Genomic DNA, 19,158 nt, shown 5'->3' with positions numbered 1-19,158 from the left:
CAGGGCTGAGGACTCACCACACTGCTAGACGTGGAGTGTTTTGAGTCCTTGAAAAAAGTCAAGACACCACCTTCCAGGACTGTCCATGAAGAACTCCAATTCTTCCTAAGAGGGGAGAAAGGGAAGGAAGAAAAGGAAACCTCAATCACAGAGCAGTGCTAACTGAGCAGCGTGAAACGGGGGAGAGGAACTCTGCCTGCCTCAAGGGAAAAGGTTCTCCTACCCTCAGTTATCCCGATTCCCTTCCACCCACCCCTCGCTCCGCATTTCTATCGCCAACTTTGGCATTAGGGAGAGTTCACACACGCAGTTATTACAACATCCAGGTCTCATGCCATGCACCTCTCCGCAAATTCAGGGCCTCTGATGAAGAGTCAGCAAGGCAGAAGGTGGGACTTCTCAACTGAGGGAACCAGGCCATGGTATTTGGTCGAAGGAAGAGATGGAGACAGAACCAGGAAGCCAAGCTGAGGTCAGATCCAAGGAAGCAGTCCAAGCAGGGCAGAAAGGAGGAGACAGAAGGGCTGGGGAAGAGGAAGAGACAGAGGACCAGCAAAGTTCAAGGAGAAATGTGGGAAGAAGACAAGATGATGAGCCTGAGCTGCTGAACACACAAGAAATGCTTTGCTGCATGGCCAAAAGTCCTTTCCACCCTAGGGCCTTTTGGAACTGCCCTTCTGCAATCAGCTGGAAACGGAATTAAAGCACTGCTGTTTTGTGCAGCGCTGTTTATCCCACAACAATCCTGCAATGAAATCCCAGCTCTGTTTACACAAAAGAAGCCACTCCCTGGCGTGAAAGAAACTAGGCTGCCTCTGATTCAAGATGGGGCCTACAAGCTTCCATTGTTTTAAAAAAAATGTATTAAAAACTTTTTTTCAAAACCAAACACACCTTCTCAATTAAGGAAAGACACATCTTTAACACCCGCTTTAAAAAAAGGTTTTCAAACAGCTTGGATCCAGGATACCTGGGGGTTTGATTGACCCCATACCAACCTGCCCCAGACCCCAAGATCAGAAGGAGATGCACAGAAACAAGTCATTCTTACCTCTGGCGTTTCCCTTTATCAGCAGTCTTTGTCCGAAAGAGCATCCCAGCCTTTTCAAGCGTTTTTAACTGAGTAGAGGGGAGGAAAAGGCTGTAGTTTAAATCTGTCCTGGCTGTTGAGGTGATCCCGTAACATTATTCACCCCCTTTCCCATTCCTAATACAAGCCTCTTGCTGAGGAAAATCTGTGTACACACCATACATTTGAAACACGCCCCACAAGAATCCTGGGACCTATAGGTAAAGGTAAGGTAAAGGACCCCTGGACGGTTAAGTCCAGTCAAAGGCGACTATGGGGTATAGCGCTCATCTCGCTTTTTAGGCCGAGGGAGCTGGCATTTGTCCATAGACAGCTTTCTGGTTATGTGGCCAGAATGACTAAACCACTTCTGGCACAATGGGACACTGTGACAGAAAGCAGAGCGCACGAAAGCACCGTTTACCTTCCTGCCACAACAGTGCCTATTTATCTACTTGCACTGGTGTGCTTTCAAACTGCTAGGTTGGCAGGAGCTGGGACAGAGCGACGGGAGCTCACTCCGTTGCGGGGATTCAAACCGCTGACCTTCCGATCGGCAAGCCCAAGAGGCTCAGTGGTTTAGACCACGCCACCCGCGTCCCTATCACAGATCTACAATTCCCAGCACCTTTTAGAAACTACAGTTTCCAGGATTTTTTTGAGGGACGTCATGTGCTTTCAACAGCCTCTAATGGGCATCTCTTGTTACTTATGTGAATGACTGACACCAATCAGTGCATATCCTATCACTTCCTGCTAAAATCTTGATACCACAAATACTTTGTCCCCAAAGTTCTGTTTTCACCTCTGTCCCACTTCTGCTGCACTACCAACAAAAATATTAGGGCAGCCCTGGGGAAGCATTGCAAAAACAACTTATTGAATAGAATAAATCCACCATTGACACACTACTGGACCGCCTCTCCCGGTATGCCCCACGGAGAGCCTCAAGGTCCATAAATAGCAACACCCTAGAGGTCCCAAGCCCTAAGGAAGTTAGATTGGCTTCAACCAGAGCCAGGGCCTTTTCAACACTGGCTCCAGCCTCATGAGACCAGGGCCCTGCAGGATCTGATTTCTTTCCACAGGGCCTGTAAGACAGAGTTGTTCCACCTGGCCTTTGGCTTGGAGCCAATTTGATTCCCTCCCTCTCTTTCTTTTTCCTTTTTCCTCCTGTGATGAGGCCTGCATTTTAATATTTTAATGAATCAATATTTTAATTGTTGTATTTTAATCTGGTTTTTAAGTTGTATTCATTCAACTTGTTTTTATTATTGCTTGTTAGCCGCCCTGAGCCCGGCCTTGGCTGGGGAGGGCGGGGTATAAATAAAAATTATTATTATTATTACTGTGCTATTGTGGCAAGAACATACTGCAGAATATACAGAATATAAAACAGCAGCCTGGGGGATGCCCGTAGTCCACATCCGATATTTAAAGGACTATATATTAAATTTCGGACGCGGGTCGGACGCGGGTGGCACTGTGGGTAAAAGCCTCAGCGCCTAGGGCTTGCCGATCGAAAGGTCGGCGGTTCGAATCCCTGCGGCGGGGTGCGCTCCCGTTGCTCGGTCCCAGCGCCTGCCAACCTAGCAGTTCGAAAGCACCCCCTGGTGCAAGTAGATAAATAGGGACCGCTTACTGGCGGGAAGGTAAACGACGTTTCCATGTGCTGTGCTGGCTCGCCAGATGCAGCTTTGTCACGCTGGCCACGTGACCCGGAAGTTTCTCCGGACAGCGCTGGCCCCCGGCCTCTTGAGTGAGATGGGCGCACAACCCTAGAGTCTGTCAAGACTGCCCCGTACGGGCAGGGGTACCTTTACCTTTACCTTTTATATTAAATTTAAATGTACGTTTGCAGATGTGGCCTTAGATGCGATGCCCAGTCTCCCAGTTACCAATCAAGAGAAAACAGAAGAGAAATGGCAGAAGTGGGAATTGTGGTCACAAGAGTTATCAGCTGACTCTTTATAGAGCGGAAGGAAATTGGGTCCTCAGCTCACCACCCTGTAGCATCTTATTCATTTTTCTCCCCCACCCTAATTTTTCCACAGATGAACCTTGTAGCTCAAAATGCAGGAAGGATCAGGAAACCCGCATATATCCCTTCCTCAATGGGATATGAATTCCCACTTCAGATTTTCCTCCACAGGTCCAAGACAATTCAGGGTTTTCCTTACCTGTCCCTCCTTTGGCCCAGAAAAGGGCACCCAGTTTCCAAAAGGGCTGCTGTCTAGGCTGGACCCACTGCTGGTACTGTGGTGATGGTGGCCAGATGCAGTGACCTGGAATATTTCCTTTTATTAGAAGGAGCAACACAGAGCAGGGGCATGCTGCAATCTGCTGATCAGTCCACAGCGCCCTTGAAGCCCTGCCCAAATAGTCCTGTGTTTGTGTTGATATTACCACTGTAGCCTTATGAGGCTTTGCCCCCGGGTGGGAAAAATATTGCGCCCGGGAAAGGGAAGTGGGAGTCAACAGACACTCAAGGAATAGTTTCGGAGAAAAGGCTTTTTATTTCTACCATCCATGAACTGGTAGAAGGAGCAAGTGTGATAAGTCACAAAAAGCATGCACGAGTTCACAATCATGTGCACAAGCATATATACCCCTTTCCAGTTCCCTCCTCCTTTCTCCTCCTTCTTCCAGAGTCCTGCCCCATGTTGAGGTTCCTGAGCATGTACAGAAAGCTGTCTTGGGACTATTGTGGACTCTGGGCACCCTTCCCAGGAAAGGCAAATGAGAACGGTTCAACATGTCCAAAGGTGTTGCAACTGAATGAGATAAGATTCGTTTCTCAGGCCTGAGTATTCTTGGCAATGACAGAGTCTATTCATTAGCCTTTAAAAGTAACATTTTGCCTTTTGCCACAGCATCTTGTGATAGAGCAGAGGAGAGCAGAGAAAAGCTGTTTTGGATTTTTAGAAGACAAAAGGAATTTTGGATAGTTTTGAGGCCTGGGGTGATTTCACAGACAGGATTTGGGTATCCTGTCCCTTCACCACAGAAGAAAAGCCTTGCCATCAGCTAGTCCATACCATTTAATAAGGGCTACCAGACACAGAAAACAGAGGAAAAACTGAATTTTGACTTGTGTTTTTTTTAAAAAAAAAACTTTCCTCAAAGCTTAATCCCCAAATCAGAAGAAGAATCTTCATCTTGAATTTCTGCCCCCAAAGCAGCTTTTAAAACAGGCGCAGGATCTTGCCAGCTTTAAAAAAGGCGGCATTTGTTATTTTCACAGGGTTGCTAGTTTCATTGACCAATTACGATAATGTTTTGTATAACATAGGGATGCGGGTGGCGCTGTGGGTTAAACCACAGAGCCTAGGACTTGCCGATCAGAAGGTCAGCGGTTCAAATCCCCGCAACGGGATGAGCTCCCATTGCTCGGTCCCAGCTCCTGCCAACCTAGCAGTTCAAAAGCACGTCAAAGTGCAAGTAGATAAATAGGTACCGCTCTGGCGGGAAGGTAAACGGCGTTTCCGTGTGCTGCTCTGGTTCACCAGAAGCGGCTTAGTCATGCTGGCCACATGACCCGGAAGCTGTGCGCCGGCTCCCTTGGCCAATAAAGCGAGATGAGCGCCGCAACCCCAGAGTCGGTCACGACTGGACCTAATGGTCAGGGGTCCCTTTACCTTTACCTTTTGTATAACATTATCACTTGCTATAATATTCAGTGATGATCATCTGACGTTTCCTTAATGGGCATCAAAGGCCTCAAGCGGTTTTTTTCAATGACCCATGACAACTAGTGGCTATAACAACAGACCAGCCAAGAGGACACACTTTCTAGTTAAAATGGGGAACAAACTCCAGCCTTCTTCAGTTTGTAGCAGAGGGGGCAGGAGCGCAGAAGATTTTGGGGTGTTACAAGGCAGCTGGCAAACAGGTCTGAGTTTTTACAGCTGGGTGGCCAAAGTAGCCTTTGGGGGAATAAGATTACGCTTATTTCCATTTGGGAATGCCTATCTCCTCTTCTGTGCTTAGTGACTCTGCGCACACTCTTTCCCCTCAAAGAATTCTGGGTACTGTAGTTCCCCCTCCTGGAGTGACAACTCCCAGCAACCCTGAACGAACGACAGCATGGCAAACCGTAGCAAATGTAGCATGGTTACCCCATTGCACAGACCCACAGGCTTTCTGAGCCCTCCTTACCGGGTTGGAGGCATACTGGTCACCATCAAACACCAGTCCTTCCTGGTTGCCATAGGACGGCCAGCCTTGGTATGCAGAGGGAACGCAGAGTCCGTCCAGCGGCTGGTAGGAGCCAACCGGAGAATAATCTTCTTCAGGATAGGGCTCAAGTTCATCGGGAGAAAGGTTGGGGTAGTCAGTTTCTGGAGTTGGCGGCTGAAGGAGGTTTCAGACAAGAGGTCAGCACACAGCATATTGTCAAACAATAATTCAGGGGTTCTTAAATCTCCTTAGAGAATCTTCCCCCAGAAGATAAAGGTAAAGGGACTCCTGACCATTAGGTCCAGTCGTGGCCGACCACAGAGCCTAGGACTTGCTGATCAGAAAGTCAGCGGTTCGAATCCCCGCGATGGGGTGAGCTCCCATTGTTCGGTCCCAGCTCCTGCCAACCTAGCAGTTCGAAAGCATGTCAAAGTGCAAGTAGATAAATAGGTACCACTCCAGCGGGAAGGTAAACGGCATTTCCGTGCGCTGCTCTGGTTCCCAGAAGCAGCTTAGTCATGCTGGCCACATGACCTGGAAGCTGTATGCCGGCTCCCTCGGCCAGTAAAGCGAGATGAGCGCCGCAACCCCAGTCGGCCACGACTGGATCTAATGGTCAGGGGTCCCTTTACCTTTAGATAGAGGAATGGGCTGACTTTTCCCACATTGTGATTTTTGCCGGCGCCTGCTCTTGTGAATTGCTGCCCCCTGCATGAGGCAGGGGAGAGATTAACTGGCTCAGTTAACAGGGGCTGCAGGAATCAAGAGAAGCTGGCTTCACAGTTTCCCCCACATTGTGATTTTCGCATAACACACAACACACGATTAGCAATATGCTGCCAGCTCAAAAATTATGAAACCAGTATTGTGATGTGGACTTGAAACCGGTTTTAGATGAGATGTCAAAGCGATAAACAACTACCTGACATTCAGAAGACATCTTAAGGCAGCCCTGTTCAGGGAAGTTTTTAACGTGTGATATTTTAGTGTATTTTTGGTTTCTATGGAAGCCGCCCAGAGTGGCTGGGGAGGCCCAGCCAGATGGGCAGGGTATAAATAAATAATAATAATAATAATAATAATAATAATAATAATAATTATTATTATTATTATTATATTGAAATATCGCCCAGCCTTGCCACCACCTGCACTATACAAAGCAGATCCTATGTACTCACAGATCAAAGTACACGATCTGGACCAAAATACAAGACAAACCAGGAACCTACTTCCTAGAATAGGAAGGACCCAACTGGCAGCTTAAAGGCAAGGTGGATAAAAATCAATGATTTAAAAAAAATAAATTTAAAATAACAGATTTTTAAATTTAAATCAGATTTTTTTAATTTAAATCGGATTTTTAAAATAAAATGCCTTTGAAGGAAAAATCTTTCTAAAGATAGTTTTCTATTTAAGTTACACTATAGTCCAAAGGCTATTCATCAGGAAATAAAGATTTGTTTTAAGCTTTTCATGTGTGCTAAAACTCAGTCTAAGTTTTTTTTTAATTGTTTAACCACATCAGTTAACATACATGGATACATCTGCTGTAATGTTGTTTTAATTCAATAAATTGTTTAAATTGATATTAAGGAAATGATTATTTTTCTCCTTCCAATAAAGTATAGTAGAAAAGTTGTCCAAATATAAACAGTTAACTTATTAAACCTCACAATAATTTCATAATTATCTATGCATTTCTAATAGTATAACCAAATGAGTAATTTTTGATATAACTGTAAAAACTACTCAGAAATTTTACTATTCCAAAAATGAAACCTTCATCTGGTTGTAAATATTAAGATTATACCAGCAAGAATGAGTCTTTCTGTAGAAAAAATGATTTAAATCAAGTCTTACTGACTAGTGATTTAAATCATGATTTGAATCAAATCAAATCCACCCTGATTACAGGCTCAATCCACACACAGCCTCAACATCAAGGATAAATTATTCGGACCCTGGTGACCCTCTTCGCCACATGGCCCTGGAGGAAAAATTCTTACTTACTCCTAACATGGAAAATCAGGCCATATGTGTTCAACACTCATCAACCAGTCTTTCGGGAAGCTTTTAATGTTTGATGTATTATAGTATTTTAATATTCTTTTGGAAGCCGCCCAGAGTGGCTGGGGAAGCCCAGCCAGATGGGCGGGGTATAAATAATAAATTATTATTATTATTATTATTATTATTATTATTATTATTATTATTTCCACAGGCAGTTTCCCAGGCCATAACTTTCTATCCACCAACATCTCATCCAGGGCCAGATTTAGGTTTGATGAGGCCCTAAGCTACTGAAGGTAATGGGGCCCTTTATATGTCCAGCTGTCCTTTGTCAACAACAAACTGTTGCCGTTTTTGTGTGTTGAATTTAAGCTATAGGGTAATTTATGGACCTAAAAGGTATCTATAGCCATTTGTACATAACAAAATATGTATTTTATCAGAGTAATTGTTGAACTGAAATACACTTAAGTAGTAGTATATTGGGGGGGGGGGGGCTCCAAGAGAGTGGGGCCCTAAGATATAGCTTCTTCAGCTTATACCAGGGGTCAGCAAACTTTTTCAGCAGGGGGCCAGTCCACTGTCCCTCAGACCTAGTGGGGGGCCGGACTGTATTTTGGAGGGGGGAAAAGAACGAATTCCTATGCCCCACAAATAACCCAGAGATGCATTTTCAATTCTACACATTCTACTCATGTAAAAACACGCTGACTCCCAGACCGTCCACGGGCCGGATTGAGAAGGCGATTGGGCCGGATCCGGCCCCGGGCCTTAATTTGCCTACCCATGGCTTATACTGTACATAAATCTGGCACTGGTCTCATCCCTGGACGTAGATTATCCTCAGTCCTCACTACATGAACTAGACTTCAGTGGGCTATCTACTGCATCAGAACATAGCTGTCAACTTACAGATTTGAAAATAAGGGACCAGCAGCCTCGAAAATAAGGGATCAGCAGCCAAAATAAGGGATCAACAATTACTTCGATAAAATACATATTTTGTTGCGTGCAAATGGCTTTAGATACCTATTAGGTCCATAAATTACCATATAGCATATATTCAACACAAAAAAAGGCAACAATTTGTTGTTGACAAAGAACAGCTGGACATAGAAAGGGCCCCATTACATTCAGTAGCTTATTTAAGGGACATCATCAATAAGGGACAGCAGCGGGACATGGCGCTGGGATAAGGGACTGTCCCGCCAAATAAGGGACGCTTGACAGCTATGCATCAGAATTTGTCCCCCACCCCAAGACCCAGTAGACCCCTCCCCGACATTTACCCTCCGATCCACAGGGCTGTAAGGCACAAACGCAGGCTGCATCTCCGGATAATTGAGGGTTTCGTCCATTCGGGGTGCGTCCCACGACGTCTCGCCCGTCGATGTGTTGTAGAAGAACACCTGCCCGCTGGCCTCGTCTACATATTGGTCCCACTCGGCAGGTGTGGCAGGGCTGAGGGCCAGCAAGGGAGAGCAAGAAGGAGGGGGACTCCCGCCTCCGGCAGGACTGTCAAAGGGAGGCTCCCAGGTCGTTTGGCCGGTGGCCGAGTTGTAATAGAACAAGCGGCCACTTTCTGCGTCCGTGTGGGTCTCCCAGCTGGCCGGGGGGCTGCCGAGGTGGGCCTGGGGTATGGATTCAGTTTTGCTCGCAGCGGAGGGACTCCGTTCCAACCGGAGCTCCTGGAGATTCACATACACAGGATCTTCAGCCACCTCCTTGCTTGGCTGAGGCTGAAAATAAGAAATGAAAGAGTAAGTCGTCAGCCAACTGCATCATCACACAATTACGTGACACACAGAGGCAGGACTCCCAAAGCCTCCAATCCACAGAAACATGCTGGATTTCTAACGTTTGGTCAGCTGGATGTGACTATCTTCATCTTTTGTAACGCCCAAACTTCCCTTGTCATCTAGCTCCTATACGTTGTACCGTATTTTTCGCTCTATAAGATGCACCAGACCACAAGATGCACCTAGTTTTTGGAGGACGAAAACAGGGGGGGAAATATTCTGAATCCCAGAAGCCAGAACAGCAAGAGGGATCGCTGCGGAGCGAAGGCAGCGATCCCTCTTGCTGTTCTGGCTTCTAGGATAGCTGCGCAGCCTGCATTCACTCCATAAGACGCACACACACACACACACACACACACACACACACACACTTACTTTTTAGGAGGGAAAAAGTGAGTCTTATAGAGCAAAAATTACGGTATTTCCTATATTCTTCTATTACCCTTGCTGTTACCTTTCCCGGGAAAATCAGAGGCTCACTATGTCAGGTTCCTATTGGAAGACCGGACAAACGCTAGAACATTAGCAGCAGTGAAGTTTTTATCAGTGGTTGCAAGAACCAATGATCCCCATCTTTAAGTCTGAACAAAATGTTTGTTTAACCTGGAGGTAGGCTGTCTGGATTGTGCATTGCTTTGTAACGATTTGTTGGGTCTCTGGACCGTAATAAAGATTGATTGATTGATTGATTTTCCTCGCATTTTCTCCTATTAGGTAATGTTAACTCAGAGTGCTTCCAGACGACCTGAGCATTCACTCAGATCTGCTTGCAGGGACGCCAGACAATGTTGCATCAAAGCAGGTTCCACCCCACATTTTCTGGAGCTTTGCCCCATCACTTTCCTTACAGCAAAAGGCTTGACCTTTTGGGAAAGCGACCTCCTAATCAAATGCACAACCTGAATTTGCCAGGATGTGACTGAATCCCACCCCAGTACAATGACAGTCTGACAGAAGTGCCCTCAATGTCCCGAGAGCGATTCACAATGAGGTTTGGTTTCCTTTGGTTCTCCAGCTGGTCTGCTTGGCTGCTACAAGCCTGGCCCTTGGCAGTTGTGTCCAGCAATGATTGGCCCAGTTCCGAAAGTGGGTTTGGTAGTCCTTTCTCCCTATCAAACCCGCTTCTGTCTATTAGAGGATGTACCTGAGAAATCCAAAGGGTGTTCACGGGGAGGGCAGCCCCTTCGTTTCCTGAAACTTACCTGAATGCAGCACCTAGAAGAAAATCAAGCAACACAGGCCGACTATTTTGAAATGGAGCAAGAGACTTCTGAAACAAAGGACTCTTGGAAACGGTACATGTACCAAAAAAAAAAAAAACCCCCTGTGCAAGCATATAACTGTATGCCAGACAGTACACTATTACACCGAGAAAAATTCTTTACAAGTTGAAAGGAAGGATCCATTAAAAAGAAAGAAAGATAAATATAGATCTAGGCAATGCGGCATAAAAAAAGGCTTTTGCCCAGGGAATTTGCTGTTTTTGTGCCAGTTCTGAAGTATTTCCTCTTCTTTAAGGTAAAGGTAAAGGTACCCCTGCCCGTACGGGCCAGTCTTGACAGACTCTAGGGTTGTGCGCTCATCTCACTCTAGAGGCCGGGAGCCAGCGCTGTCCGCAGATACTTCCGGGTTACGTGGCCAGCGTGACGAAGCTGCTCTGGCGAGCCAGCGCAGCACATGGAAACACCGTTTACCTTCCCGCTAGTAAGCGGTCCCTATTTATCTACTTGCACCCGGGGGTGCTTTCAAACTGCTAGGTTGGCAGGCGCTGGGACCGAGCAACGGGAGAGCACCCCGCCGCGGGGATTCGAACCGCCGACCTTTCGATCGGCAAGCCCTAGGCGCTGAGGCTTTTACCCACAGCGCCACCCGCGTCCCCTTCCTCTTCTTTAAGGTAAAGGTAAAGGTACCCCTGCCCGTACGGGCCAGTCTTGACAGACTCTAGGGTTGTGCGCTCATCTCACTCTAGAGGCCGGGAGCCAGCGCTGTCCGAAGACACTTCCGGGTTACGTGGCCAGCGTGACGAAGCTGCTCTGGCGAGCCAGCGCAGCACATGGAAACACCGTTTACCTTCCCGCTAGTAAGCGGTCCCTATTTATCTACTTGCACCCGGGGGTGCTTTCAAACTGCTAGGTTGGCAGGCGCTGGGACCGAGCAACGGGAGCTCACCCCGCCGCGGGGATTCGAACCGCCGACCTTTTGATCGGCAAGCCCTAGGCGCTGAGGCTTTTACCCACAGCGCCACCCGTGTCCCCTTCCTCTTCTTTAGGCTGCCTCAATTCTGATTTCTTTTAAAATAGGTTTAGTTTTATTTTTAATTTGTGGTTTTCTCAGTGCTTACTCTGCATCTTGGTTACATTCCATTCTTTACACTTCATGGTTTAAACCTTTTATTTGTGAACTACACAGAGAAAGCTTTTATTAATGGCAACATATAAATGTTGTAAATAAATATAACCAACCATTTAAAACATTAAACTTATATTGTTTCGTGTTTCCTGGTAGACAGGAGTTGCCAGGATCAGTTTGCTCTGTGGTGAGACAGCAAAGGAAGTTTGCAGAATTTTCTATAGTACTCCAAGCAAGCAGACCTACATCCCAAGTAACAAATAGTTATCCTGCACCCCTGAAATATCAAGGTGGTTTTCCCCCCTTTCCATTCAGCTCCCAAAACAGCTCCTTTTATCTTTGTCGAGTTCAGTACTTTCCCCCGCTTTCCACATCTCTCGGCTCATAGCTAGAGTTACTACCTTTCTTGCACTGGCCTCAGCCTGAAAATAAGTGATACTCTTGGCATAATCTTAGCTCCATGTCAGGAGAGCTTCATTTGCTAAATTTCTCTCTATCTAAGGGAGGGGAGATGATAGGTTAAGCATTGTGGGCAGGGCTGGCTCCAGGTTTGCTGGGTTTGTATACCCCACTTCATCAGAAAATCGCAGGGCAGTTCACAACATAAAAGTACAAAACAAAAATGTAAAATACACAATAAAACAAAAGCAAAACAACCCAATAACCCACAGACACATTTAAAAGGCCACAAAATGTTTATCAGCCAAACAGATGGTTGAAATGTTTTTGCCTGGGGCCTAAAGATATACAATGAAGGCGCCAGGCAAGCCTCCCTGGGGAGAGCATTCCACAAACAGGGAGCCACTGCAGAAAAGGCCCCGTTCTCAGGTTGCCGGACTGCTCATAGGGGGAGGCACACAAAGGAGAGGCTTAGATGATGATCACAGGGTTGTGATGGCAGCTTTCTAATCAACCCTGGGTAGCTGGGCTTAGCCATCATTTGCATTTTCCCTTAATGCCCCAGAGCAACACTGAGACAGGGGTAACGAGGGAGATTAAAAGGGTGCCTAGATCCAGCCAGGAAAGGATAAAGGAATTGGAACGCAGGCCCAGGGCAGATGTCATTGCAGGGGGTTGATGACCCCCAGAGTTCCTTCCCAGTCTACAATTCTATGATTCATCAGTGATGAGCCCCGCCAGAACCATGGGAGCTGCCCAAGGGCACCTCTGACTCGGGAGTCCCATTTGACTGAAGGCCTCACCCCAGAGTCTGTTCGCTGGTGTCAAGCCCAAGTCCCTGAACATGTGCAACAGGGGCAAAGAGTGCCTCTGAGCAAGTGCTGAGTGCACTAAGTGAATCAGAGTCTAGCTGTGGGACCGGCTTTTCTGTGCCAGGACTCAGCCTTGATCATTATACGAGATGCGTTGCCGAGTTTCGATCAGTCATCACTGCAAAACTATACAGCCAGCTGCTTCTCAGCTGAGAGAAAGTTGTTTGTCGGCATGATCAAGCAGTGACACCTCCTCCCTGCCCGCTCTGAATAGTGAGTTCATTCTGCAGCTTCCTATTGGCACCTCTGCTCACGCATCCTCACTCAGCTTCCTCTGTGCACGAGTTGCTACTAGACCTCGGTTAAAGGTAAAGGTAAAGGGACCCCTGACCATTAGGTTCAGTCGCAGACGACTCTAGGGTTGCATGCTCATCTTGCTCTATAGGCCGAGGGAGCAGGTATGTGTCCACAGACAGCTTCCGGGTCATGTGGCCAGCATGACTAAGCCGCTTCTGGCGAAACCAGAGCAGCGCACAGAAACGCCATTTTACCTTCCCGCCAGAGTGGTACCTATTTATCTACTTGCACTTTTGGGCGTGCTTTCGAACTGCTAGGTTGGCAGGAGCAGGGACCAAACAACGGGAGCTCACCCTGTCGCGGGGATTCGAACCACTGACCTTCTGATTGGCACTCCTGTGCAAATAGGGAGTGCTGATCCGCACACTCACAGGTGGAAGCAGTCGACCCAAGCTCTTTAGGAACTGCACACCGACATCCACAGAATCGTGGAATTAGAAGGGACACCACAGTGCCCTGCAATGCAGGAATCTTTTGCTTGAACCCACGACTCTGAGATTTAAGAGTCTCACACTCTACCGACTGAGCTACCCAGGCAGAAACTGACCATTCCCTCTCAACAGGATGGCTTCCCAAATGAGCAGCTTGCCTTCAAGTTCGGGCAGAGAAACTTGACATCTTCTGAATTTAAAGAGTGCGTCTGGCTGTTAACCAGAAGGTTGGTGGTTCGAACCCACTCGGACGTGGCTACGCACAGGATTCCTGCACTTCACGGGGTTGGACTAAATGATCCCCTCATGCTCTACAATTCTATGATCCTAGGAAGAAAAGCTAGGAATTTAGCCAGAATTAACTCATTTACACCTTTGTTGGCTGCCTGTGACAGTCACGGCCGCTGTTGGGAATCAGACATAGAATAAAGACCTGCATTACTGAGGCACACCTGCATTTATGATACTGCCCTAATCTATTTGTGAATCTATTTTTTCTCGTTCATAGGAAAAGCTGTGGTGTTTCCCTTGGAGCTTCTCGCCACTCAGAAGTGGGAAACACTTGACAGGAAATGTGTAGGGTTGTTTTTGCTATCCAGGCCTATAGTTAGCAACTGGGGAATACAGTGGCTGTGTACACATTATTGCTCACTCCAGTTCTGGTGTTTGAAGCCAAGTGTGGGTTAAACCACAGAGCCTAGGACTTGCCGATCAGAAGGTTGGTGGTTTGAATCCCCGCGACGGGGTGAGTTCCTGTTGCTCGGTCCCTGTTCCTGCCAACCTAGCAGTTCGAAAGCACGTCAAAGTGCAAGTAGATAAATAGGTACCGCTCCGGCGGGAAGGTAAATGGCATTTCCGTGCACTGCTCTGGTTCGTCAGAAGCGGCTCCCTCGGCCAATAAAGCGAGATGAGCGCTGCAACCCCAGAGTCGTCTGCGACTGGACCTAATGGTCAGGGGTCCCTTTACCTTTACACATGATATTAACTACAATCTACAGGTATCTTGCAGCTTCTAGAGAAATATTCCTGTTGGATGTGCTTTCCTGAAAAGCGGCAACCACCCAGTTTGAAAACACAAGCCACAGTTAAGCTGAGGTGTGTACATTTCAGGCCGCAAAGTTCTTAACCCGAGGTACTATTTCTGGGTTAGCGGAGTCTGTAACCTGAAGCGTCTGTAACCTGAAGCGTCTGTAACCCGAGGTAACAGTGCATACAAAATGGATGAAGACAATGCGAAAAATTTAGAGGTGATATAAAAAAGTCAGAAGAAGGAAGGAGGGAAGTCAGCTCTTAGGAGCAAGTATAAATGTAAAATGTAATACAATATCTGTATGTAGAGTATGTAACTGAAAAACCAATAAAGATTATTCTTTTTAAAAAAGACCCATCCAGGAGGAAGAGAAAGACATGTGAATGGATGTGTGTGTGGGGGGGGGGGGTGGTTTATGTGAAATCAGGGGTAATAAGCCAAGGTGCGAGAAGCCAAGTTACAGGGAACCAGGCAGAGGGCCTTCTCGGTGGTGGCACCCTCCCTGTGGAACGCCCTCCCACCAGATGTCAAAGAGAACAACAACTACCAGAAGACATCTGAAGGCAGCCCCATTTAGGGAAGCTTTTAATGTTTGATGTATTACAGTATTTTAATATTTTTTTGGAAGCCACCCAAAGTGGCTGGGGAAGCCCAGCCAGATGGACGGGGTATAAATGTTAAATTATTATTATTATTATTATTATTATTATTATTATTATTATTATTATTGGCAGCTTCCAAACGGAAAGTCAAATCCAGGACACTAGAGAAGTATGGGTTAAGGGTATAACTACAAGGGTGTTACTCTGTAGAAGGAAGTTTCCTATGCTCCCGAAATGGGCAAAATGAAAGGCAGAGCTGAGAGGTCATCCAAGCATGGACAAAGTTCAACAGTTCAGAGGGGCATTCTCCTTGAGCCGAGTTGGGCAGGCTCAGAGCCAGTGGGTGTTGGCTCACAAAGATGTTAAGAGCTTACAACAGAAACAGGCACGCAGACAAGAGTCTCTGAGCTGACTCTGAATGGGGGAAGTGGCTGCTTTATTCTTGGGCAGGCGACGGCCGAGGGCTGAGGACATAAATATATCCCAGGTTGCAAAACTCAACCCAGCCAAGAGGAACTACCGAGGCAGAGAGCAGGCTGGGGGGGAGAATATCAGTCCAAGTGGAGCAGCAGGGTGGACTGTACAGTGGTACCTCGGGTTACATGCGCTTCAGGTTACATACGCTTCAGGTTACAGACTCCGCTAACCCAGAAAGAGTGCTTCAGGTTAAGAACTTTGCTTCAGAATGAGAACAGAAATCGTGCTCCGGCGGCGCGGCAGCAGCGGGAGGCCCCATTAGCTAAAGTGGTGCTTCAGGTTAAGAACAGTTTCAGGTTAAGAACGGACCTCCGGAACGAATTAAGTACTTAACCTGAGGTACCACTGTATGGCTCCCACGACTCACCCTGCACAACAGAAAGGCAGCACACAGACTCAGCTGTCTTTGGGTCAAATCTCTTTCAGTCGTGAACTAGGCATCTATCCTTAATAATAATAATAATAATAATAATAATAATAATAATAATAATAATAGTAATAATAATAATAATTTTATTTATACCCCGCCCTCCCCAGCCACAGCCAGGCTCAGGGCGGCTAATACCAATAAAATTACAATAAAACATAATGGGGGGACGGGACACAAACAATCAAACAAACAAACAAACAAAAACCAGTTTATTAAAATACGGGTTAAAATACAATTTAAAATGCAGCCTCATTTTAAAAGTAGCCCATGGATCAAAACCATAAGGGGAGGGAAACATAAGGGTCAGACTGAGTCCAAACCAAAGGCCAGGTGGAACAGCTCCGTCTTGCAGGCCCTGCGGAAAGATGTCAAGTCCCGCAAGGCCCTAGTCTCTTGTGACAGAGCGTTCCACCAAGTCGGGGCCAGTACTGAAAAGGCCCTGGCCGTAGCTGAGACCAATCTAACCTCCTTGAGGCTCGGGACCTCCAAAGTGTTGTTATTTGTGGACCTTAAGGTCCTCCATGGGGCATACCAGGAGAGGCAGTGCCATAGGTACGAGGGTCCTAGGCCGCATAGGGCTTTAAAGGTCAAAACCAGCACCTTAAACCTGACCCTGTACTCCACCGGGAGCCAGTGCAGCTGGTAAAGCACTGGATGAATGTGATCTCGTGGCAAAGACCCCGTAAGGAGCCTCGCCGTGGCATTCTGCACCCGCTGGAGTTTCTGGGTCAGCTTCAAGGGCAGCCCCGCATAGAGCGAGTTACAATAATCAAGCCTGGAGGTGACCGTCGCATGGATCACTGTGGTTAGACCAAGACTGGTCTCAAGGCGCTTCCAGACAACCTGTTTATTGAGCACTCACCCTGATCTGTTTGCAGGGAGATTAGACAACCTGGGCTAGTGAACAAACATTCACTCCAATTTGTTTATGGAGCTGCCGCTGCAAGTATTAACCCAAGCTTCTCATGACATTTTCTCACCACCTTCCCTATTGCAAAAATAATCCAATATTTGGGGGAATCGGGTTTGTTGCACAAGGCCTTGAACTGCACAACCTGAATTTGCTGGCAAGCGATGGAATCCCACCTGAAAATAGTAACAGAATAAGAAATAACCCTCCACTCTCAACAAATCTGGACCTGAAATATGGGCACGGGGTACAATGTTCCTTCTTTGCAAAACTTCAGAGCCAGATTTGGAGGAGAAATGGTGACATGATGATAGCGAGGGAATCATCGCTCTGCATATTCTACCACTGAATGCAATTCTGCAGCTAAGCCCTGGCTGAGTTTATGGAAGGAAGTGGAGGCGCCAGATTTCACCCCCAACAGCAGACATGGGTGGAGGCGGAGAAAACCTATATTGTGCTCTCTTCAAATCACTCAGCTTAAAACACCATCAGGGCCACTTTTAAGTCGTCTGTGGCAACTGGATCTTTGCAGGCCTGAACATGGAGAGCAAAACAGGACTGTTGCAATGAGGCCACTGTCTCCCTTAGGCCAGCACCCTGTCTCCGAGAGAGGTCAGCCAGTCCCAGAGGCAGAACATGAAAGCAGGACCCTCTGCTCAGAATCTAGCATTCAAAAGCAAACTGTCTCTGGATATAGAAAGCCCACTTTGTGGTCAAGGCCGGCCTACGTTACTGGTCTGTATTAAGGATCACAAAGAAACTGAACGAAGCTCTTGGAACAGAGGAAAAGCGTCACTTCAAATATTTTTAGTGGCCGGCTAACAGTCATGGTGCTGGAGGAGACTCTTGAGAGTCCCATGGACTGCAAGAAGATCAAACCTCTCCATTCTGAAGGAAATCAGCCCTGAGTGGTCACTGGAAGGACAGATCCGGAAGCCGAGGCTCCAATACTTTGGCCACCTCATGAGAAGAGAAGACTCCCTGGAAAAGACCCTGATGTTGGGAAAGATGGAGGGCACAAGGAGAAGGGGACGGCAGAGGACGATATGGTTGGACAGTGTTCTCGAAGCTACCAGCATGAGTTTGACCAAACTACGGGAGGCAGTGGAAGACAGGAGTGCCTGGCGTGCTCCGGTCCATGGAGTCACGAAGAGTCGGACACGACTAAACGACTAAACAACAACAAAACAGTCATGCAAACTGCTCGAAGACTTCAGTACAATCCAAACAGTTGCAATCTCATGCATGCTTATTCCAGGGCAAGTCCCAGGAAATTGTGGCTGTGACTCCAGCCAGACTGACCTGCTCTTTAGCCACAAATGGGTCATTGCAGCCCTCCAAACTGCTCTTTGGAGTATAGAACCAGCAAATATTTAAAAAAGCTCCCCCCCTCCCCGTATTATGGCACTCAATTCCAAGAGATAGCACACAAGCCCCATCTCTGGTCTCTTTTAAACAGATTGTAAAAGGCTGATTTATTTACTGTGTCCTTTGGGGGTTGGATTATAAGGTCTGGTAGTCTTCAGTCTCACTGCAGGGTGCAGTATTATTAGGGCACCACAGAAATATTCAGATAATGGTCTTTGGGGGAGAAGGAGATAAAAAAAAAATCCCAGAAAAATCTCTTCGGAGAGAAAATTAGCTCAGCTCTACATTTATCATAATAGCCCCCACTTTCTTGTCCCTGACTAAATTTAGACCTTTGGCATTTTTACTTCCCCTTCCTGTCTCAGTCTTGCCAATGTGGGGAGGAGGAGGAGGAGGGAGAGCAATCCCCAAACAGCTCTAAATTGCCTGAGCAAAGTTCAGGTCCTGAAAAGGCTTTTCCTTGTCCAAAGGTGCAAAGCTTCACAAGTCTGCAAGCTCAGTAGGGCTTATGACTAGATATGGGACTGCAGCCGAATGTTTTCCAGACAGGGCACCAACTTTCAGTTCACGGTGCTTTTGTGGGGGGAGAGGGGACAGCAGATTGTGAAACATTTTTTCATGCAACACTTAAAAAGCAGAGCAGGTTCTGGGCCTGGCCAAGAGTGGATACACCAGGATTTTCCACCTCTAAACATTTCCAGAAGCCAACTTCCCCATCAACATATAGCATTATTATTATTAGTTTTTAATGTTTGATGTCTTACTGTGTTTCAATTTGTTGTTAGTCACCTAGAGTGGCTGGGGTAATCCAGTCAGATGGGTGGCATATAAACAATAAAAATATTGTTATTAGTATACTGTATTATTATTATTATTATTATTATTATTATTATTATTATTATTATTATAGCATGCCACCGTTTAGAAAAGCAACGG

At 46.8% G+C, this 19,158-nt stretch overlaps 1 protein-coding gene across 3 annotated transcripts in view; it reads right to left on the bottom strand.

Annotated features, from left to right (window-relative positions):
• The window catches only part of ARHGAP27 (Rho GTPase activating protein 27), a 64,516-nt gene that overhangs the window by 17,616 nt on the left and 27,742 nt on the right, over positions 1–19,158 (bottom strand). For all 3 annotated transcript variants that reach the window (XM_028702529.2, XM_077917484.1, XM_077917485.1), the window contains 5 exons: positions 8,548–8,997; positions 5,228–5,422; positions 3,250–3,354; positions 1,052–1,119; positions 18–105 (listed from right to left, as the gene is read on the bottom strand). In XM_028702529.2, coding sequence (XP_028558362.2) covers positions 18–105; positions 1,052–1,119; positions 3,250–3,354; positions 5,228–5,422; positions 8,548–8,997 — 906 coding nt within the window. The remainder of the gene's footprint in view (positions 1–17; positions 106–1,051; positions 1,120–3,249; positions 3,355–5,227; positions 5,423–8,547; positions 8,998–19,158) is intronic.

Source organism: Podarcis muralis, chromosome 13, assembly GCF_964188315.1.
Source record: "Podarcis muralis chromosome 13, rPodMur119.hap1.1, whole genome shotgun sequence".
NCBI classification, from domain to species: Eukaryota; Metazoa; Chordata; class Lepidosauria; order Squamata; family Lacertidae; genus Podarcis; species Podarcis muralis.
Note: the sequence above shows the minus strand (reverse complement) of the source record. Positions and strands in the feature narration are given on the sequence as shown.